The sequence below is a fragment of the Pleurodeles waltl genome, chromosome 2_1 (genome assembly GCF_031143425.1).
Source record: "Pleurodeles waltl isolate 20211129_DDA chromosome 2_1, aPleWal1.hap1.20221129, whole genome shotgun sequence".
Taxonomy (NCBI): Eukaryota; Metazoa; Chordata; class Amphibia; order Caudata; family Salamandridae; genus Pleurodeles; species Pleurodeles waltl.
Window position 1 is genome coordinate 289096904 of NC_090438.1, and position 24032 is coordinate 289120935.

The 24032-nt window shown below is 41.7% G+C and overlaps 1 protein-coding gene across 4 annotated transcripts in view; it reads right to left on the bottom strand.

The window, feature by feature from the left end:
- The window catches only part of PHF6 (PHD finger protein 6), a 335169-nt gene that overhangs the window by 294606 nt on the left and 16531 nt on the right, over window positions 1–24032 (bottom strand). For all 4 annotated transcript variants that reach the window (XM_069212497.1, XM_069212494.1, XM_069212495.1 and 1 more), the window contains exon 3: window positions 5753–5854. In XM_069212497.1, coding sequence (XP_069068598.1) covers window positions 5753–5854 — 102 coding nt within the window. The remainder of the gene's footprint in view (window positions 1–5752; window positions 5855–24032) is intronic.

Here is a 24032-nt window from a genome sequence, read left to right on the forward strand (position 1 = left end):
GAGGTCGCTGATCTTGCGATGGAAGAAAGTGGCGAGGGATTCGCACAAATCCTGTGAGGGCGTGACGGCGTTGGGGTTGGAGAACTCCTTGACGATGCTGAAGAGTTCTTTGCTGTTGTGGCTGTTTTTGTCCAGTCTGTCGGTGAAAAAGGTCTTTTTAGCAGCGCGGATCAGGTGGTGGTGTTCGCGGGTAGCGTTCTTGAGGGCGGTCATGTTGTCAGCGGTGTGGTCCTTGCGCCAGGCCTTCGAGGGCGCGACAAGTTTTCTTTGATTCTTTGAGGGTGTCAGAGAACCAGAGAGGTTTTTTGGTGTTGGTCTGTCGATGCGTGCGTTTGAGGGGAGCAAGGTTGTCTGCGCAGTTGGAGATCCAGTTTGTGAGGCTGAGGGCTGCTTCGTTGGGGTCGGTGGTGAGGGTGGGTTGGTTGGCGGCGAGTGCTGAGAAGAGTTGCTCTTCGGGGATCTTGTTCCACTGTCGACGAGGGATGGGTTGAGTGTGGAGGTGGCGGGTCTCGCGTCGGAATGTGAAGTGGACACAGCTGTGGTCGGCCCAGTGTAGAGCGGAGGTGTGGCTGAAGAAGACGTGTTTGCTGGTGGAGAAGATAGGGTCAAGCGTGTGTCCGGCCATGTGGGTGGCGGTGTTCACCAGTTGTTTGAGGCCGAGGTTGGCGAGGTTGTCGAGCAGGGTGGCGGTGTTGGGGTCGTTGTTTTGTTCCAGATGGAAGTTGAGGTCGCCTAGGAGGATGTAGTCCGGTGAGGCGAGGGTGTGCGGGGAGATGAAGTCGGCGATGGCGTCGCTGAAGGGGGCGCGCGGTCCGGGATGACGGTAGACGAGGGATCCTCTGAGGGTGGTCATCGGGTCGGTGCGAATCTGAAAATGCAGGTGTTCAGCGGCGAGGGGGGTGTCTTCGGTGGAGGTGGTGACGCTGATGGAGTCTTCTAAAAGTGGGTGTGCGAGTGTATGAGTGTACAGGAGTTTGAGTGGGTGCGTAAGTGGGCGCATGAGTGAGTGCATGCATGATCAAATTAATTAGTGTATGAATGAGTCTGTGAAGGTTTTTTTTTTTTTTTTTAAAATATTATCGAACATTCAAGAATATCCTTGAATATTCGAGAATATCGTACAGGATGAAGAAAAATCATTTTAAACCCATAATTTGACCTTAAAACACCCCTGTATCACAGCCCTTGGGTCAGGGTACGTCCACCCTGATCCCTGATACCACTTATTTCTATTGTCAGCCCCAGGAACCCTCTCAGATTACAAAATAGTGGCCACAACTTTCTAGTCATGTTGTGGCCAGCCAAATACAGTGCTTCTATTTGTGCGTGCGTTTGTGAATTTTTGCAATTTATTCGTGAAGGATCCGCGTCCCTAGATATAAAAGTGTATTTTCCCTTGAATATCTCAAAAAACTACTGAACGGATTTACACCAGATAAGCGAAAGCGTAATCTGCGTACCGAAAGCTAGCTTTGTGCCAAATTTCATGTCATTCCGTCCAGCGGTTCAGATTGCATCCGTGTGTAAATGTCCTATGGGAATTAACATTGGAAAGGCAACTTTTTTGATTACTCCCCCACCCCTTTTCTCATCCCCCTCTTGATGGATCACCCCAAAACTTTCCATGTGCTAAAAGATTCACAGGACATTTTTGGGGAAAATGTTGTGAAGATTTGTCAAATGGTGAAAAAGATATAGGCAAGTAAAAAAAAAAAAAAAAAAAAAAAAAAAAAAAAAAAAGCTTTTTTATGGAAAGATGGTCCTAACTATAACTACAGAGTGGCAACTGGCACCAGGATATATATATTATATATCTAGCTCAGCGTGGATGGCACCTCGTTAATCCTATGCTTAAAAACTTTTCTAGGAAAACAGATATTTTAGATGAGCAGATTCAGTGTCACTGGAGTAATAGGGTGCTCTATTCATTAGGTGCTCTCCACCTAAACCTGGGAACTACCCAGGGTTATCTGCTTTTTTATAACATAATTTATGCAGCACCCTAACCCTGAAAGGGTATTGTTTTGATAGTATATATATATATATATATATATATATATATATGGATTATCCTAATTGGAACTGAGAGCCCATGGGGTTTGAATGCAGATGCAGTTTTACATGTTCATCTGTAACATTAGATCCCATGAAGGTTATTCAATATCGTAAGATATTTGCATGTCTCTGAGTAAAATCCGATAGAGAGAAGATAGCAAAAATAAGATGAATAGGTATCCTCTGTAAGAATAAACTTTTCGATAATTATCAGTAACATATAGAATTAACTGAAAAAGTATATGCACTTTATAGGGCATTTGATTGGAATAAAACATTTTAAGGGTAAAGCACAGGCACTTTATAGGGTATTTTCCCTTTAACATATTTTCTGAGCAATCAAAATCCTTTCAGTCATCATTTTATTTGACCAAAACCAATCTGTGAAATGATTATTAACATCAAAAGAGAAGAAACTGGTCAGCATATTTTAGAAATTAATGGGTTCTTATGCATTGCAGTTAGTGTGAGTTATTGGAGTGTTATAATTCATTAAATTAATTTTAAACGTTCTTTAGATAAAAATGCATCTGCACCTTTGATAGATACTTTATCATAATAGTATGATTGTAAAGATAACCAACACTGCACACATTTGATATATAGTGATATTAAATTTTTGAAATCTTGGATTTTATTTGTGTACAGTTGATTATATATATATCTTTCTATAAAGATACAATGTAACTATATTACAACATGATGCAGTGATATGAATGTCAATCAATTCACTCCAAATATTCCCTAGATGACAAATAAGTTAAAATTCAGTAGAGGCAAAATGATGACTGATAGGATACTCCAGTCCTTGATATTTTGGAACGGATATGGGACTTCTATATAGATGAGGCAATGAATCATTAGTATATGGTTACAATAATGCAATCATTATGGGGTAATAATAGATATGATCACTCAAGGGTACTTTACCAGGTGAAATAATATTAATAAAATACTCCTTATATTATATGATAATGTAACAAGCCTAGATTCTATTCGTATTTCCACCAAGGTACTATAAATAAAGAAATAAAGCAACAAAAAGAACATTGTAAAATCAGGACTGGATCGACAACACTCCAATGGTTGTGGAGCAAGGGTGTGAAGTAGGAGGGCTTCTTTTTTCTGTATATCACAATGCACTTCATGGTCTGTTGAAGGCTACGGCTGAAACATGTTACCATGTTTATGAGCACCGAGCACTTTAGAATTTAATAAATGGAATAATAAGGGTTTTGAATCTCATCCTGGTGGTGCTGCCTTATTTCTCCGCCTTGGATTGGAATTTTCAACCAGCCTCGGGCAAGAGAGGCTCCTAAACGGGAGAAACGAACTGTAATATATATCTATATCTATATATATATATAGATATATATATATATATATATATATATTCATAGTCTATTCTATACCATTAAAAAGTGGCTCTGGGAGGCCTAACATATATATGTTAATAAATACAAAGTGTCAAAGTGCCAACTCCACTGTGTAGTTATAGTTAGGACCTAGTTACAGTAGAAAAAACAAAATATTTTTGGGTTTGCTAACAACTGTGGTGGTGTTTGACAAATTTTCACAAAACTTTTGGTGATCCTTCAAATAAAATAAAATAAAAAAATAAATAAAAAAAAAAAAGGGAGGGAGGGGGTGGTCCCAAAGCACAATTTCCCCAGAGAAATACCATACCGACTTTTGAACACTGCTACTGTCAAAATAGCTGAACGGAATTGCACCAAATCTAGCAGAAAGCAAGATCTTTGCCCAGAAAATGTGATGTGGTGTAAATTAGGATTAAAAATGTATAGCTATCTAGACGGTTTGGTGTGCAAGCATGCAGCTTCGAATAATAGAACAATCTGATTGGCCAAGGGGGCCGCTGATGTGGCTTGAGCTTTTGGTTTTCTGGTAGTGGCGTGTTTAAAAGTTGGTAACCTAAGGGAATACAGGCTGCTAGCCATCTTGGAATTTACTGTTAGGAAGTGGCCAGCCCTTTTGTACTGTTGTAATAATTTAGCAACAACTGTTTTGTTCTCCTAGTATCTTTGGTTTTCTCCAAGTTAAACCAAAGAACTCTTAATACCTAACAAGAGGAGACCGCTCTCTGCTACTGTAGTAAGTTGGGGAAGAAAGTTGTTAAGGAAATAAAATATGATTAATTAGGAAATCACACACGCCTATGGGTAAGAATGAAGGTTAAGTTCTTAAAACAGCCCTATTGGAATTAAAGTAAATAGTTCTACTGCTGACAGGGGTTGTAGAACTTGATGACTGTTCTAGCAGAGGTGACTGCAATTAAAAGGGCAGTTTTCCATAAGTGATGCTGCAATGTTGTTATATGAATAGACTTAAAAGGAGAGTTCATCAAGCTTTAAAGTAGTTGGCTGAGCTCCCACGGTAAAGATGGCCTTTCCCTGGTGGAAAAATCTTCGAGTCTTTCCACAAAACCTTTAACTACTGGTACTTAAAAAAAAATAATAATAATAATACATAAAAATAATTGGAGACTTTCTATATGCCGTTATAGCCGCCTACTGCACTTGTATAGAAGAGATGTGCAGTTCTGACTTGTCTAGATACAGCAAGTAGCATTCTTTGTGGCATACAATAGGATTGGGACCTTTACTATGGCACCAAGTGCAGAATCCTATGACATTTTTGTGCATACCATAATGTTCTTGGTGGATGTGTTGCTTCTTTAAGAATCTCCATGCTTTCTGAAGAATGCCTGAAGATACTGCCCGACTTCAGAAGCCAAGAGGCAAAATTCAAGGGCTGGTGGCTCAGGTGTTGTATTTGGTCCTGAAGTCTGGTCAAGGTAGTAGTCATCTGTGATGCAGGACTGACAAATCTATAACAACCAGATACCACCATTGTCTTGACCAGTCTTATGCTATTAGAATTATTTTGGATTTGGGTATTTTCACAATTACCAATGGTATGAGAGGGATCATACGAAAGATGCAGACAAATGATGCGAACACACCCACCCCCTGCCCAAGTTCTATACTGGTGCACTGAGCACAAAGTCTCTGCATTTTTTTTTTTTTAATGTCTTTTTTTTTTTTTTTTTTAACCAAAAGTTGGTTTTCTGAATTTAAGCTGTGGTTCTAAAAGGTTTGAGAAGCACTGATGCACTGGATATTAGCAGTATTGGAAGCTCCTAGAAGATGAACAAATATAAATTTCAGGTCATAAGGAAGGCGGAGTGATCCTTCTGAATTGATGTAGTGTTTACGTAATGCTCCTTTAGAAACTTTTTCAGGCTACAGGTCTATAATCAATGTAATTTATGTAGTATTTAATTATGAAATAATACCCTGAACACATCTGTTGTCCGCCTAGACGTTAAAGCACTGAATGCTTCTTTTGCAAAAAAAAAAAAAAAAAAAAACAGCCTCATTTACTTAATGACTAATGTCCCCTCAAGCACTGAGAAAACCTGCCCTGAAAAAATAGGTAAGGGCACACTCACACTGGAAAGAAAAAACACTTGTTCACAATCAGTTGGCAGATCACTGGATCCTATAAACAACAGGTCCCTTTAATGCTGAAGTTAATAACAACAATATTTTAGGCCCAAAACATGTTAAAAGCAGAATGCTATTGGCAGCATTATTCAAAACAAAGGTTTATTTTTGCTGCGGTGGGATGTAGAAGAATCGTCTGTAAAAAAGCATAACCAGGCAGAAAAACTTACCAGTTTACTCCCTCTTTTTAATTCTTTCTGAACATCTTCAAAAGAAAATCCAGCAAGATCATCACTGTCAGAATGAGACGATACCAATGCAGATGAAAAAAGCTGAAAGGCATATAAATTGATGTTATTTACCATGTAATCTACAATTAAAAGTATAGCTGCATAAAAAAATACCATTTTAACAACAATGGTGCCCAAATTAAAGGTAGATGCAGAGAAATCAGAGAACACCCTAGAGGAGCATTGCACATTTCTTGGTTCTGGGGTAGGCTTGCCTCACACTAGCAGGCACCCAAAAAAAAAAAAAAAAAAACGACATCTACTTCGAGGTTAGATTCCTGCTGAATTATGCTGCAGAAGCTTTGTCTCTTGATCACACATTCATTTAACACTGCGTCAAGAATACAAGTAAGCTTCAGCCTCCACGTACATGTTAATTGTACCCTCCAGGCAACTAGAAAGTAGTATTAAAAAAAAAAAAAGTTTGGAAACCTTTACTGTTAGTTAGAACTAATTACAATAAAGTGTTAGAAAAAAGGCAGGCTATAAATGAGATAACAAGCATTCATACAGCAACTTTGTACTGCAGCAATTTTACACCAGTTTGAATATCTTTACTCATGACCAATGGAGCCTGCTAAACTTAAAATGGATGCCTACATAACACCACTTTGTGTTTTCTTGTGTGATGGAAGGTCTCACAATGACACTTGAGTGCTATTACTAACAACCATTCTGCACGATTGGTTGCGATGGGTTGAGCAGGGGTGGCAGTGAATGAATGAAAAGATTTGTAGTGCACACTGCTGCTTCTAAAGAACTGTCCTGGTGCTTGCTTAAGTAAGGTAGGATCACAATTACAGCTCACCAAACAGCCTTAAACAGGCTTTCACTAGAAATGGATTGATGGGTGGGAGGGAGAATATTCCAGAAACTGGGAGCCATAAAAGCACAAGACCTGCCTCCGTATCCGGCTTTGAAAATGTTAAGAATGTTTAATAAGTTGTGACTGAAAGACCAGAGGGCCCTTACAGGAGAATAGCCTGTGAGCGGCACCACCACATTCCTGGATGGACCTATAGGCCTAGTCTAAATCATTCAACTACACTCCTACCTCAATCCCCATCTCCTCATTTTTCATCAGTCCCAAATGTTTCCCTTCACACCATTTTCCATCTAAATGACATCAATGCTCCTGGGGATTGTATTCCTTTCATCAGAGGACTCAAACTGAGAGAATCCGGTTCCAATAATGTATTCCTGTTTTCATATATGAACTGTGCAGCATTCATGAATGTGTCGCCGAGGAGCATCTCTTATGACTAAGCATCCTATCCATCACTGCTTTTCACTGAGTTTGTGAAACAAGTGCAGCAACAAAAAAATAAAATTAAGAACACAGAATCAACAGTAGCCATGAAGGCAATATGCAGGCACATTCTTCCATCCATGGCATCCAACAGAGTAGCACGCTACCCGTACACTAACATGGGTCGGTACCTCAACAGGGGTAAGATCTACATAAAAGCATTTAAATGCATTGCAATTAGAGGTGGTTTTCAATGGGTTCAACCCATTACTTTTCCTGAGGCAATGTAAGAGAAGATTGAAGGTTTCCTTGACAAACATAGTACCCATCAGGCCGAGTACCCAGACACTTTACATTTATGCTTAGTGCATGAACTTTGACAGATCTAAAAAGCAACATATGCTGCAAACACAGTCTCACATCTCAACCAAATGCATCACCTCAAAAAACGCGGAAACAACAGTTGTAGAAATCTTGCAATATACCCCCAATCAATAAAGTGTGTTTGCAACAACTTGGTCCTACAAGCTCACTATATAGTAATTTGAGTGAAACCATTATTTCAAGTCTAAAATTCATCCTATCTAGTGAGAAGGAATTTGTGTTGTTTGGTGTTAAAGACGTTTAGAACAACCAGTGAAACCACTGCTTTTTTATTTTACTGGGTCTTAACCAGAACATGAAATATACAGCACACATTGGTATTGGAACAACTCCCAGTACACACCCAAATCTTGTTGGTCAGACATACAATACCCTCTGGTGTTAAAGTATCCATGATCTTGCTCAGATGTTGGTGCCACTGCAACTGTCTGAATAGGTCTAGATGAAGCGCATAGTCTAAGTTTTTGTTAGTTTTATTGAGCACCATAATAATTGGCTGGTTTGTTGTGAATTTTCTATGTCAGACTCTCAAAACATTTTTTACACACTTTAATACTACTAATGCCAAAACCTTCATTTGGGGTAAACAATCCTATTCTATAGAAAGTGAATCCGTAATAAAGGAACTTTACCAATACTACTGGGATTTGCTGGAACGGAAATACTTTCAATATGGTGGAATTTCCAAGTCAGCAAATCTACCAAGAGTAGACGTGTTTTCATTGCATTCATAAGGGAGTCCAGTGAGTAAATATGAAGGTTGAAGGTCTGTGGGAGTTCAACTGTTCGCAAGTAGTTTCTTAATAGAAACTGCTTGTAAATTACTCTGTCACCAACCAGAGTAAATGCATTTTCTGGGTGGGAATTGGGAGGTACTTCAATAAAAGTAGATGGGTATAGAGGGAAGGAATAATCGGGGGGGACATTTTTCTCATGGGGAAACCATTTTTTGTTAAATAATTTTCTAGGTTCTATGTTTTTTTCCCTCATTTCTACCAGTTGTTACATGTCGTATGTGAGAAACCTATCGCCGACTAAAGTTTTTTTTTTTTTTTTGCTTTTCAGTATTCAATTCCAATATAGCTTCATCAATCCGCAATAACAGTGATGGATACCAGAGTCATTCACTCACGGCTGCAACCTTCATCTCCAGTCCAGTTGCGAAGCCGCCACTATAATACATCTTGTGAAGTGAAGATTTATTGCAAACAGGCAACAAAAGGGATTTTGTTGCCTGTTTTCAATTAATCTTCACTTCACAAGACATATTGTGGCTCTTCTTCATGACTAGACTGTCCAGTCATGAGAAACTCCCTCAGACACAACTGTCTTGCGACGTGAAGATTACGACAACAAGACTTCATATTTGTTTTGTACCCTGGACAGAGGTACACCCCCCCTGCAACATAAGACATTTGACTTCCAACTTACAGTCTGTTGCTAAGGCAAGATAAGTATCTGAATCGATTTTTTTAACAAAAACTTCTTGCACTTGTCACTAGCGCAAAATCATTAATATTAGAGTGAGGACAGTACTCTTAGGAAACACTGTGCAGTGTAAGCTCACCTTGCTTTGCTGTTATTATTACAATGTAAAAACATTTACAGGTGTTGCACAATACAGCTATTTCAGCAGTTTATAATGATCCATGAATTCTGCTTGATAGTATGGACATGCATGCATAAGAACGGTTGCAATAAAGGCGATTGTTTGCATTTAAAATAAAATAATCCCAAAATATAATTGTAACATAAAACAAGCACTAACAAAGCCAATATGTATGGCCTTAGCAAACGTGATTTATTTTGTTTTGCAAACACATGTAATAGACATTAAAAGTAATACACACCTAATAAAAAGAGTCAAAAAGTGACGTTTGCAATAAAAGCAGGTGAAAAATGACCAGTCGCAAAAAACGAAAACAAAAAGCCTACAATGAACGCACAGATTGGCCTACGAACCCTTGCACAAATGTGTACTACTTCAAAGGCAGATCAACACGTTTTTAAAATCAAAATGTTCCACTCATAATAAAGAGAGCCAATGGCCGAAGTGGGATGATACACTTCCTTGTGCTGTAGTGTAGGCTGCAGTGGGCAGAATCAAAATGTAATAATACCACTTAAACAGACCAGTGTATGAAGAGGGCTGACCAGAATCCCATCTATGTATGTGTGTATATATTATATATTCACAAAAAAATAAAAGGTTAGAGTGATGCTACAGTTAGGTGTTGAAATATGTTAGGTGGGTGAATATCAGTAAGAGACAGTAACATAAACCAAATGTGGGTCACTCAACAGATATGCTATGTGTCTGGCGGGTTGCCAAAGGTTATGTCATTAACAAACACTTCACTAGTGAAAGAAATCTGGTTACAGGTATATCTTGTTGAACTACCTCCAGTCCACGAAACCTATAGGGCACTTCCATAATGACTGGATGAGGTCACTGATTATATTATTTGAGATGTCTGCAAAAACAAGCTGATGGATGGAATACTTGAATAAATCACAGCCACTGGTAATCGCTCAGGCAACATTCCAGACCATGTCATAAACTATAACATGTATCATGATGAGTGATGTAGTGTGTGATGTGAGGTGATAATCAGGACACAATAGTGATGCACGTTACATTTAACCCACTAAACTAGAACTGGCGTATTTCAGCATTTTTCATTTTTTTTAATGTAGGACTCATTTCTGCACCTAACTATAACATCCATTTAACGCTTGTTTTTTTTCAGTGAATTTCAGGAGATTATTTTAAGCCAAAGTTAAGGTCTTATTATCATACCCTATTATAATATCACTAACCTTTGATTTGTTTCAGTGAACTTCTGTGTTTTTTATATATTCTTTAAGTTGTGCATATGCCCACCCTGGGGCACAACCAGCCCCCACCTATCTGAGTCCAACCACCCAATACAGCCATTGGCTGTGCACAGCTGGGGGGGCAGTGGGGGGGCCGCAGGGCTCGTCTCCTGCCAGGTCCAGCCCCTAAACTCACAGGCAGCCAACCTCTGCTGCAGGAAGCTAATCCACTCCTCCGATCCAAACCTTTACCGCTGGCCAATCCCTTGCTGCACACAGCAACGGGTTGACCCAGAGTTCAACCAACTGAAGACAGCGAACTTTGTACAAAAGGAGTATTATATTACAATATACTATACCATCAAATAACATATATTACAATTATATTATATTTTTATTTTACTCTGTATGACAAATTTTGCATAGCATGACATTGCATGGTTTGGTATGGCCTCTTATATGGAATGGCTTGTCATGGTATGGTATTATATGGCCTGACATTATATAGTAATGGTATGGTAGGTCATTGAATAGTACGGTCTTTCATTGTATAATATGGCTTGTTATTGTGTAGTGAGGCCTGTCATTGCATGGTTTGGTATGACCTGTCATTGTATGGTATGGTATGGTATGGCCTGTAAAGGTGTAGTGTAGCATAGTATGATATGGTATGTCATTACACAGCATGGTATGGTCTCTCACTGTACAGGTGTGTATGGGTTGGTCTATTATTGTATAGTATAGCACATTATGGTACTGTATGGCCTGTCATTGCATAGTATATTACAGTATGACCATCATTGTATAGTACGTTATGACCTGTCGTAGTGTAGTATATGATATGGCCCGTCATTGAAGTGTGGCATGGCAGACGTTCTTAACCTGCGACACCCTGGAGGATCACAACGCCTACTCACGGGGTCTGCAACTGTTTAGAAAATGAAGTAGTAGTAGTAGTTTGGGCTATGTAAGCAAAATGTAAAATTTAAAAAGTCCCAGAAATGTGAAGGAATTTTAACTAAAATTTGAATGAAAAAAATATGCCGATATGCTTGGCTTGCTTCGTGGGAGCAGCATAAGTTCAGCAAACAGAATTTAGCATGGACAATAAGTGGCCTCAATTGAAGTGTCGACAAAGAGCATGCATTAAGAACAAAAGAAGCAAATTGGTTTGCCTGAGTCTAGTATAAATGCTTCACCTTTCAGAATTAAAAAACAAATGTAGAAAAGCTCCAACCTCCTCATCCAAATTTCGATGTTTCTGTGTTTGTTTGTGAATTAAATCTGTAATAATTTGTGTATTTGCTTGTTCTATACACATTTTTGCATTTGTACGGTTCAGAGTTTCAAATTGTCAAAACTGATTAGTCCTGGGTCTCCAGCTTCGAGTAATCACTCATTTGGGGGTGCCTGGAATCCAGTAATGATTCATTGAGGGTCCACAGAATTCCAAAGGTTAAGAACTGCTGTGGTGCGGTATGGCCTGTCATTGTATAGTATGATATGGTCAGTCATTGCGTAGCATGCTATGGTTTGGGTATTGTACGGCCCATCATTATATTGTATGGCATGACACTGTAGGTCATGTCATTGTATGATATGACCTGTCACTGTATATAGTATGGTATGGTACAGCCGGTCATTATTATAAACTGTGGTATGATATGTCCTGTTATGTAGCATGGTACAGTCTTTCATTGTATAGCATGGTATAGTGATATTTATTATAATGTACACTTTAAGCTGTAGAGGAAGCACAACAGGAACGGCTAAACAAGCACTTTACAATACAATGTTATTTTTCCACTAGAATATTCTGGCCAAGCCATATTCCAGCAAATATAAACCAATTTAAAACACACCCTGTTTTTTTCATAAATCATATTAATCATGCCCAAGACATCCTATAAATCATGAAACGTACCAAAAAAAGCATTGCTGCAAACTAAACAAGTGATTACTCAATAGGATTGTGCAAAGCCATTGATGTGTTTTGAAATAATTTTATAAAGTGACGATAATAACCCGTGGCCTGTTGTTATGCTGCACTAAAGAGTGGAAGGGGAGAGGATCAAAAGCACAAGGGAATGAACACAGGAAACAAGCGGTGAAAGCAACATTGAGGAGCAAGACAACCGATAAACACAAACAGTATGAAGTGCTGCAAGTAGAAGAAAAATCCTTAAAAATTGTATGTATATGTATGTATGTGTATGTATATATATATATATATATATATATATATATATATATACATACATACATACATACATACATACACACACACACATATACAGTACTTGGCCCATGCTCGAGAGAAAGGGGGAACACAAACAGAATGTGAAGCCTGAATATGCTGACCTAACGGGAGCCAGCAAATAAGGCTGAGAATGAAGTCAGAAAATAGTAAGCAATTAATGAGCAGGCTCGAAGCCCCCGGCATGTAAAAAAATGTTGTGCAAGTGATAGCGCCTGCACCGTCTCAGACGAGATCTAAAATGAACGCTAATAGAACTGCAAGTCTGGCATAAAGAAAGAGTTGTACCTACAGCCTTACTGTCACCAGAAGCTGCTATAAACAGAGCTTGTGCATAAACAGTGTGAATATTCGAAGAGGTGACACAACTAGAGCCCAGGAATGTTCAGCGTCCTGTATAATCATAAAAGTGACCTTATCAGAGCCTTACTAGAATAATACAAACCCTGACATAATACGAGTCCTGCCATAATCAGAGGAACTACTATTAGACCTCTGATATAAAATAAAACTGGCCTAACTTAGCACCATAAATGCACGACAATAAATGGGACTAATGGCTTTAAACTGGACAAGCATTATATTTCCAAAGCATTTTGTCAAGCAGATATTTTTTTAATCCCACACTGCTGCCGATGTTCAATTATTGGATAGAGCCTACCAGATTTACCTTACTGCACGCACAACTGAGATTTTGTTGAAGGGGCGGGGGTAGAGCGTGTTGAGATGTTTGGGGAGGCACACGTTGTTCATTTATGTGTTTACCCGGTGGTGTACAGCAGCAGCATTGTGGTCGGGCAGTTAGGGGTTTGTGGTGGGTTGCGGATTGACAGACGTTAAGGCTCCAAGTACTAGACGTGGAATGTCCGTGAGCTTAACTCATACATCAAAAGATTCAGAACACAGACATACCTCCAAAGATAGAGCATACATATCACAATGTTGCAAGAGACTCATCTGATGAAGGGTGAGATAAAGAAAGTGCAAAAGAAACGGAGAGGCAATTGTACTAAACCACGTACTCTAACTATGCCCGGGGAGTTCTGATCTGGGTTGCCCCGCAGGTCCCCATGGCTTTGAGTCAGACACCGAAGGAAGGTACCTCTTACTGTATGGTTTGCTGGATGATGCAGAAGTATGGCTTCTGAATGTGTATGCACCAAACACCAATGATTGGGGGGCAGGACGTGAGAGGTTCTACTTCAAGACAGAACACAAATTGTGACCTTCGGTCAAGATCGCACTCATTTGCGCTGGAGACTTTAATTGTGTTCTAGATGGACAGACATCCCCCAGGCCACATCCAAAGCCCAACATGTGTCTTGATAGATTTCTGGTGTCCGGGGAGTTAGCTGTCAGGGTGTTGGACGAGCGTATTTTGGGCACATTCCTCTCTGACCACGCATAGCTGCTTTTGTAGTGGGAAGCAGGTGGAACCAGGCAGGGGGTACCCCTGTGGCAGCTGCACCCAGAGGTGCTAGGACACACCCAGTTCCACGAGGAGCTCCAAAAAGTGACAACTGGGTACTCTGATGCTAACTGGACCACATTACAGCACAAAGAGGGATGGAATAGGATGGCCTGAAAGTGGTGACATGCAGGAAATGCATTCTGGGATCAGTAGTATGAGGCGGGGCTTCGAGGTGGAGTTGGCAGGGGAGAAGCAGTCAATAACTGATCTCCAGTGGGAGGCACATCTCGTGGGAGAGGGGCAGGTAGCATTTTTAACAACCCAGAAGAAGGCGGGGGGAGATCTGGGACAGGCAGGATTACCTTGTTTGGCATGAGTAAGATCAACGGTTGCACATGGAGGGGGGTAGATCTGGACAACTCCTTGTGTGGCTGCTTAAGAGAGCATGTCCATCCCCGCTGATTTGTCACCGAAGAGCAGGGATGGAACCATGGCTGGGCCACAGACAGGCATGAACTCTGTTGCGGGAACATATGGTAGCAGTGTACAATGAGGTGGCATGGGAATGCTGGATGAACTCTAGCTTCTTCGCCTTACAGCGGTGCAGGGGAGTAAACTAGAGGAGGAGCTCCTGGTAGATAAACTGAAGGGGGCAGTTTGACATATGGCACATTGCCGGGCGCTGGGCCCAGATGGCTCTTGTGACTAGATTGAGTGAGGTGGTATCCCACCTCATCCACGAGTAACAGTGTGGATTCATGGCTAGGAGAGGGACGTAGATGAACCTGACGACACTATCCCAAGTGCTACACACCATTGCTGATCCAGACCTACTGGATGCATTGCTAGTGTTTGCTATTGAAAAAGTATTTGACATGCTCAACTGGGAATATCTCTGGAAGGTGTTGAGGAGAATAGGAATGAGGCTGATATTCCTGTCCTGGGTGCAGCTGCTTCATACCCAGCCTGTTGCGTGGGTCCAATCCAGGAATGTGATCTCAGATAGCATGTCCATAGAGAGGTATGAGACAGGGGTGCCCTCTACCACCACTCCTTTTCGCTCTGGCAATGGAGGCCTTAGAAATTAAGTTACGGCGGTATATGGCAAAGTGGGGTATCAAGGTGGGTGTGAACACTCATGTAGTCTCATTATATGAAGATGGCACCTCGGTCTATGCCACACACCTGGAGAGATCAATGCGAACATTATTATGGTGGAGCGTTGGGACTTCAAGTCAATAAGCAAAAAAGCAGTGTTGTTCCCGCTAGCTAGTTTGGAGAGCAGAGAGTGCTGATCTCCCTGTAATAGAGCTCCACTGGGAGCGGGTGATTTCGAGTATCTGGGGATGCAATTGGCACACTCTTCAGGCACCCGCTATCATCTGAATATGGGTAAAGTGCTCCAGACGTCAATCCAATTCTGGAATCGATTGCCACTGTCCGTGATGGGCAGGCTGGCATTAAGCTAAATGATGTTGCTTCCTAGATTTATCTCTATTGCATTGCAGAACACCCTATGTATCATCCTGACGTCTTCGTTCGCCAAACTGAGTAGCCTCTTGGTGTCCCTAGTGTGGGCTGGTAAGAGAAGTACAGTGAAATTAGAGATACCGAAGTTGGACACTGAAATATATCATTTAGCTGGAATGCTGCAATATGCAGCGCAATGGTGCACAGATGGCCAGAGTGGTGACAATAAGTTTCTGTCGGGGTGGTGGGACAATGCACACCTCTCAAGATGCTTAATGCAGGCTGCAGAACTTCCGAGGGGCTGCCTGTTTATTGTCTGGAAGGTGGGGAAGGCATAGAAACTGGTGGTCATCCGGCTAATACACAGGGCACCTGCTGTCAAGTTGCTCCCCTGCAGTGGCTACAGCCATTCTGACATGCACAAATGACAAATGATCTGATGTGATGGGCTCAGGAATTTTTGGCTACATCCAGGCCAGTTTTTAGGTTGAGCATAACAGCGCACAACGCAATGCTTTTCAGACCTGTTATCTATTCGGGCTTTTAGCCACACCCACCTCACGCCCAACACTATCACTCGTTCATGGGCTTGCCCTTAAAAAATCTTTTGTTATCATTGGTAAATGCTTAACGATTGCCCCTTCATGGGCTGGTTTTGTTACTGCCATGGCCATTGACCCTGTTTCACGGCTAATTGCACTTTAGCCCATATATTTGACTGCAAGCGAACTTCTTTTTCCTTTTGTGCGTCTTCTTCACACACATGCCGTGGCACTTTGAAATGTCTCACTTATGTGAAACTGTTTTACTTTTCAATTTATGTGGCAAGAAAAGTCTGGTTAGGAGTTTACAACGTTAATAGCCTTAACTAGGGCAAACGCGAGACCCATTGCATTGCAAATGCTTGTTACAGTATGCTAAGCTATCCTGCATGGCTCAGGAGGACTGAACAGATTCCTGTATCGATAAGGCTCTAAAGGGGGAGTGAAATACAGAAATGGCGAGAGTCCGGGACAGGTGGACGGGTGGCTTACCTAAGTTGTTTAGAGAGGGCAAATGGACACTGGCCTCAGCTCAGGGAAGAGGGCAGTAACACGTGGTTCAAGTTTAGTTTTATTATCTACATATTGCCTACCTAACCCCGCAACGGCTACACAGAAACAGAGCTGCATGGTTGAATGTGTGTCCCAGATGGGGGGTGGCTCCAGTGATGTTCCTACATATCACGTGGGAGTGCAGTGGGCTGCAGAGGGCACTGTGGGGAGTTCATGCTGCATACATACAGTAAGACTTCTCGGTCAAGCATTGCCTGTGCAGTGTGCTTCCAACCTCAAAAAGAGGGGCTAAAATGAAACAGATTCCCCCTTTTAGGATTAATACTGGCTAAGAGGCGATTGGCCATACACAGGGAACAACCCAGGTCGCCCAAGATGCATAAATAGTAAATACACAAATGATTGGGAGGTGGACGAGGAACAACAATTGCTGGAAAGTCTGGTAGCTGTGGATCCAGTGAGGAATGATTCACCGCTGTTATCAATACTGGATGAGCCATATTGCTGTATGTTTATTGCAGGAAATTGCAATTGATTATTTATATATATATATATATAAATTCACTGGGGAAAAAAAAGAAAGTTACAAGGACATTATAGTTAAATTCTGAATTTACTCGTACAAAATCACAGAAATTCAGTAGTTACAGTTAGAGTTCTCTTAAGTAACTATAACTCGTGCCCCCACCAAGCAGTTTTTTTTTCTTCATTAATTTGACTGCTAATGCTTCATTTCTATTTTAAATCATTTTATAGAAGTGATCATGAGTGCTGTAATATCTGCAGTAATAAGCAGTGCATGGCGAGGGCACAAGTTAAAATTACCTTAAGGCGCGAGTTAGAGTTACTTGAAAAAACTAACTTTTGAATTACTATGGTTTTGTACCAGTAAATTCAGAACCTAACTATAACGTCCCTGTAACCTTTGTTTTTTCAGTGAATGTCTATGTTTTTTTTTTAATTCTATTTCCTAACTATAATTTTCCATTGTAGGAAGCTGGCCTGGTGCATGGTGAATATCTATAGTATTATCACCTTATACCACATCCAGGTAACCCTTATTAGTGAAATGTAGGCAGTGTCTAGAAGTCAGGCTCTCTATAGGTAGCTGTGGATGAGGAGCCAAGACCTTTCTAGGAGACATGCAAAGCTTATGCAATACCACTGTAGTCACAAAGCACTTACACACATGAAAGAAAACACTCAGTTGTACAAAAATAAAGGCTCTTTATTACAGTAACAAGTACTAAAACACTAGTTACGCAATACTCCAATAGGAGTTAGGTAAACACACGAGATATATACAGTAACAATCAGAAATAGGCATAAAAATAGAAAACAGTTCAAAGCTATAGGCAATACTGAAGGCCTAGGGGGAGACCAAACCATATACTAAGAAAGTGGAATGCGAAGGTCAGGCCCCCACCCAAGGAAGTGGAATCGGTAGAGGGGAGCTGTAGGTACAAGGAAACCCCAAAGGGAAGTACTAGAGTGCCCCGCAGCGACCAGAAGGAGAGAGGCAAGTTACTGGTTCTACCCAAACCAACCCACAGGACTTCAGAGAAGGATATTGCAAGACCCAGACAAGAAACCAAAAAGGTGAATCCTGGAAGTGAAAGACCTGGAAAAGAAGTGACCAAGTTCAGTTGGAGTGTCTGGTGGTGGCAGGAGCAACTAGTCACCCTTCTGTGGATGCAGGAGTTGGTCGACGGGGAGACGAAGACGGTCAGCAATGCAGCACTGGAGCATGTGAAGACTTCCTGGATGATGCAGTTGACGTCCCATGCCAGATGAAGGATTGCAGTCAGTCTGTGGTATGGAAAATAAAACACTGACAAGCCTTGACAAAGGAAAATGTAGCGGTTGGAGGAAAAGTGGAGCAGCCGAGGACCAGCAAGGTCCAAGGAGGATTCAACCCACGGGGGAGTCCCAGGCGACCCTCAGCAATGCAGAGAGTCCAAAGAAGAGGCAGCACCCAGAGAAGACCCACAGGCAAGGAGCCCAGGAGTCGCAGAGAGACTTACGCAGCACACCTGAGGAGAGGTCGCAGGGAAGAGTGCTGGGGGCTGGGGCTACACAGAGCCTGAAGATCGCTTGGAGGAGATGCTAAAAAGCTTTGGTAGCTGCAAGAGACGTGCTGCACGAGGGTATGGTCCTGCTTGGGAAGGCAAGGGTTTGCCTTCACCAAAGTTGGACAGCTGGCAGAGAGGACCAAGGGGATCACTCCAGGCCCCCATGATGCAGGATCCACGCAGCTCAGGATGAGAGGCGATCTATGCAGACAGTCGTGGTTGGAGATGGTGCCTGCGGATGCAGGGAAGTGACTCCACTCCAAGGGAGATTCCTTCTTGTGCAGCCTGAAGACTTGCTGCCGTCAGAGGATGCACAACGGGGGAGATGTTGCAGTTGGAAGGAGCTGGAGAAACAATGTTGCAAAACAGAAGTTGTTGCTGTAGATTGTAGGCTCCTGTGAAGTTCAGTTGCAGTTCCAGTGGCCAGAAGTCAAAGTAAACATTGCAGATGATTCTTACTGGAGTCTTGCATGTCGCATCTGAGGACCCACCCAAGAGGGAGACCCTAAAAAGCCCGGGGGGGGGGGTGGGGGGGATTCAAGATGGCAGAATCAAGAGGCCATCTGTAGGAGCTTTGGGCACCACCCCTGGGTCGGTGATGGACAGGGGAGTGGTCACTCCCCTTTCAATTGTCCAGTTTCGTGCCAGAGCAGGAACTAGAGGTCCCTGAACCAGTGCAGACTGATTTATGCAAGGGGGGTACCAAATGTGCCCTTAAAAGCATACCATTGGCAGGCTACACCTCCCAAGCCCATTAACACCTATTTCCAAAGGGAGGGGGGTGTTACCCCCCTTTTGCAAAGGAAATCCTTTTTTTCTGCCTTCCTGGGCTTGAGCTGGTCAAGCAGAAGGAGGGCGTGGCAGAAGCGGGGGCTGCCTGGAAAACCCCAGAAAGCTGGTAGGAGAAATGCTGGGAGTCCTCTAAGGAGCCACCCCAGAGTGCATGGAATCATGCGACCAATACTGGCAACAGTATTGGGGTATGATTCCGACATGTTTGATACCAAACATGCCCAGGTTTGGAGTTACCATTATGTAGCTGGACCTAGGTAGTGACCTATGTTCAATAGACTCGTCCCCGCACTCACGAAGTCCAGGAAAATGGAACTGGAGTTCGTGGGGGCACCTCTACTCAAGCAGAGGTGCCCTCACACACAAGTACCTGCACCCTGCCCTCTAGGCTAGGAGGGCCTACCATAGGGGTGACTTACAGTGACCTGGAGCTGAAAAGGGTGCATGCACCCTTTCACGCTGGCTGCAATGGAAGGCCTGCAGATACACTTTGCGTGGGCTCCCCATGGGTGGCATGATGCATGCTGCAGCCCATGGGGACCCCTGGTGCCCCAAATCCCTGGACACCATATACTAAGGACTTACAAGGGGGCACCAGTATGCCAAATGTGGAGTGCTTGTGGTCCAAGCAACCAAGTTTAAATGGAGAGAGCACACTCACCAGGGTCCTGGTTAGCAGGATCCTACTGAACACAGTCAAAACATACGGACACCAGGCAAATGGTGGGGGTAACCATGCCAGAAAGAGTGTACTTTCCTACATCCTATAACCTTTGTTTTTTCAGTGAATTTCTATTTTTTTTGTTAAACTTAAAGTAGCTTTTAACTACTATATCTTAAACCAACCACCTTGTGCGCAGTGGGGGTTGCCCGCAGGGGTTGGCTGCAGGGCCTGGCAGCAGCCAACCACTAGAAGCACCCAACCCCGCACATGGTCTTCAGTAGGTGTGGGCCACAGGGCCTATATCTCAGGTTCTGAGAATAGGTGTTAGAGGGTGTTTCTGGGTGTGGGAATGCCTGTGTGTGAGAGTAGGTGTGAGAGGGTGTCTGGGTGTAGGAGTGGATGTGAGAGTGTCTGTGAGTGGGTGTGGGAGTGTCTGTGTGGGTCTTATTGGGCCTGTGAATGTGAGTGAGTGAATAAGTCTCTGAGTGGGTCTGTGAGCGGGAAAGGGAGTGTCTAAGTGGGTCTGTGAATGGGTGCATGAGGGTCTGTGAGTGGATATGTGTCAGTCTGTCAGTCAGTCAGTGTCTGAGTGGGTCTGTAAGTGGATGCATCAGGGTCTGAGTGGGTGCGCAAGTGTGAGTTAGTCTGTGAATGGTGCGTGAGGGTCTGAGTGGGTCTCAGAGTGGATGCCAAAGTGTGAGTGGATCTGAAAGTGGATGTATGACTGAGTGGGTGCATGAGTATCTGAGTGCTTCCTTGAGTGAATGATTTACTGTCTGAATTAATTTGAAAACTATTTTTTCGCTGACATTCGCAATTTTGTTGCAACGTTTACACAGGGGGCTATGCTGAGTGTCACAATGCATTGGCACGCCATTAAAATAATACTTTTATGGTCATAATTTGACCCTCGAAAGCCCGTATATCAAAGCCCTGGGGCCAAGGTAACTCCACCATGACACCTTATTCCACTTTTCATTTTTTCAGCCCCTCGGTCCATGTCCCCAGACATTAAATGGCGGCCGCAACTTCCTGGTCAGGTTGCGGCCAGCCAATTACAGCTTTCCTGCTGGTATGTGCATTCACTGCGACAATCGCAAAAACGTTGCAACTGATCCGCAGCCACAGACATACAAATGTATTTCCCCTTTAATCTCTCAAAAACTATTGAACAGATTTCATCCAAATATCCAATAGCATAATCTACATACCGAAACCTAACTTTCTTCCAAATTTGGTGTAATTCCGCCCAGCGGTTCAGGCTATAGTCATTTTAAGAACTCCTATGGGAATTAACATGGAAAATGTATGTTTTTTTTAACACCCCACACACAAACACTTTTTCTCAGCCATCACTTGACGGATCACCTCAGAACTTCCCATGAACAACAAGAATCACGGTTCACTTTTTTTGGAAAATTTCGTGCAGATTCGTCAAATGTGCCAAAGATCTAGGCAAGTAAAAAAAAAAAAAAATCTACGGAAACATGGTCCTAACTATAAGTAAGTAAGAGAGCGAGACAGAGAGAGAGTGAGTGTATATATATACACACACACACACAATCATGAACAAATGGCAGTACAAATTAGGTTAAACAAAGAACTGCTTATGCACAATATACAGCTAGAGATTTATGGCGTGTTGCTAAAGTCAAAGCAATAAATAAATAAAGATGCCTTTAATTCTGCATTTATCTCAAAGACAGAGGTCAAACGTCAGGCTATATGGTCTGACAAACTGCTGCTTATAATTTTTTAACATGGGGACTGGTATTTACAAATTCATTTAACTTTGCGGTCAGAGAAAGAAAAGTCAAGTCAACTATGAGACAATCTTGCTGGGGATACACAACTGTGAAAGGAAAGGCTGTAGGATGTCAACTTTTTCGCAATCCACAAAAAATTGTAAATATCTGTAATATAGCTGTAAACATTAATCAGTTAGGAAGGCAAAAATGAAGCATTTTTTTGTAATTCAGAAGCGTGATGGCACTAGAGACTTTAATAGGATCATAACAAATCATGACACTTTACTTGGTGATGCACAAATATTAAATATTCACTGAAACCAGCTTACCACACACCATCATTTGTGTATAATATAATTTTAGCATTAAAACTGTATGTGCGAAAGTTCAGTAAGCATTTCAATGGAAAATGTGCAGTCTGTAAAAGACAATGAGCTACCACGAGGTTTCATTTTTACAAAAAAACAATAATAATGAAAATATTAATAAAAATAGCCTGCCATGTGTCCTTTAAAGCTAGGTGGATCTTGAGACTTTGTCACTAAGAATTGGGTCATGGTTCTAAAATGTTTGGATAACACTGTTCTACAGAGTGTCATCGACAAAGGTTAATATTTCTTGAGCCAGGAAAGGGTCAGAATACCTGCCTTTTTCACTCAGTTGTACATCATCTTGTTTCCAGTTCCAGGATTCTTCCTCACAATACCCAGAATCTTACACATACAAAATTACCCTTCTATCACTAAATACATGTCTCAACAGCCTTCTGCATAGCCAAGTAAGACCCGCTTACAAACCCCTAAAACAACAGTTCAAATACCCAATGTTAATCACTGCACATTCCATAGCATCACACTGCGAACACCATCAACAAAAGCTTGAATAAGTATATCACAGAAAGATTTGTTCTCTTATTCCGACATATTAATCCACTAACACCTGGATCAAACAAATGAACCCAAAAACTTTTAAAAAATCACTACCCTGATTACAAAGAAAACCATTCATCGATTATTCATTCAAAAGTCACATCACAAATACAGACCTTCTGGTGGTACCTGCTCTCACTTCCCACACAGAATAAAGCCCTAACTCCCATAATCAGATTACAGACCCACAGTCGAAGCCCTGGTTCTCTCTGAGCTGGGAGGAGGCATATTCCGCTTGCTAGCATGTCGGAAGCCATAGTGACTCAAATGTAAGATGTCCTAAATACTGCACGTCGATTTAAAAGACAAAGATTTTTATCACTTCTCGCCACATATTCCTTCTTTGGCTGAATCACCTCCAAAGCAATACAGCCAATGCATTGGCCTACCAACTGGGAATTTCTTTCTCAGATGGTCGATCAAGAAAAGGAATCATTAACTCACCAAACTGGAATACATGACAAGCTAAAAAGAAAAAGATCAGGAAACAAAGGTTTCCTCTAATGCACCCAAAACATGTGCTCTTCGTCTATGCTTAATGTGTAGAGTAAAAGAATTCAGTAAGTTAATACAAACCCTGACATCATAGGAGTGCCAGCATAATCAGAGAAACTACTATCAGATCTCTGACATATTAAGAACACTGCCGTAATTTAGCACCACAATGCATGGCACTAAATGGGACAAGTGACTTTTCACCAGCTTTTTTTCTATAACTGGAAAAGTAGATTTCTGAACCATTTTGTCAAGTAGATATTTTCCAAAATTTCACTCCACACTCCTGCAGATGTACAATTATTGGGAAGCGAATGAACAAGCATCTACAATAACCGAGTATATAAAATTGATATCTTGGCAAAAATGTGTTCAATAAAGCATGATTTTTAACCTGTGCAAGTTTGAAACACAAAAGTATGCAATAACAACTTTGTACCACAATGCAAATGTATGCAACAGATTTCTGTATGTCTGTGCACAAGAACATTTGCACAGTTAATTCAAGTGTGCAGAGCACCAATTTTCTACAGTTAGAAGTGTGAACAGCTCTTATTGCATACAGAAACAATGCACAAAACCATATTTATGAGTAAAGTAACAGCTTTAACATAGGTGTTAGCAACGTTACTCAGGAGTTTGTGTTGAAATTTGTGTTCAGCCACAATTCTGATCAATCCTATGCTAAACAAAAAGAAAAATGTTAAAATAAGGTTGTGTACAGTAAAATTTGCATGTACAAATATACTGTCTATTGCCGTGTATCCTGAAAACCATCTTACATGGCTTTCCATAGTGTGACCAGGCATCAAGTGAGTTGAGCACTGTAACATGGAGATAGGACTAAGTTACTGTGATCAAGACCAGTAGGTCGAAA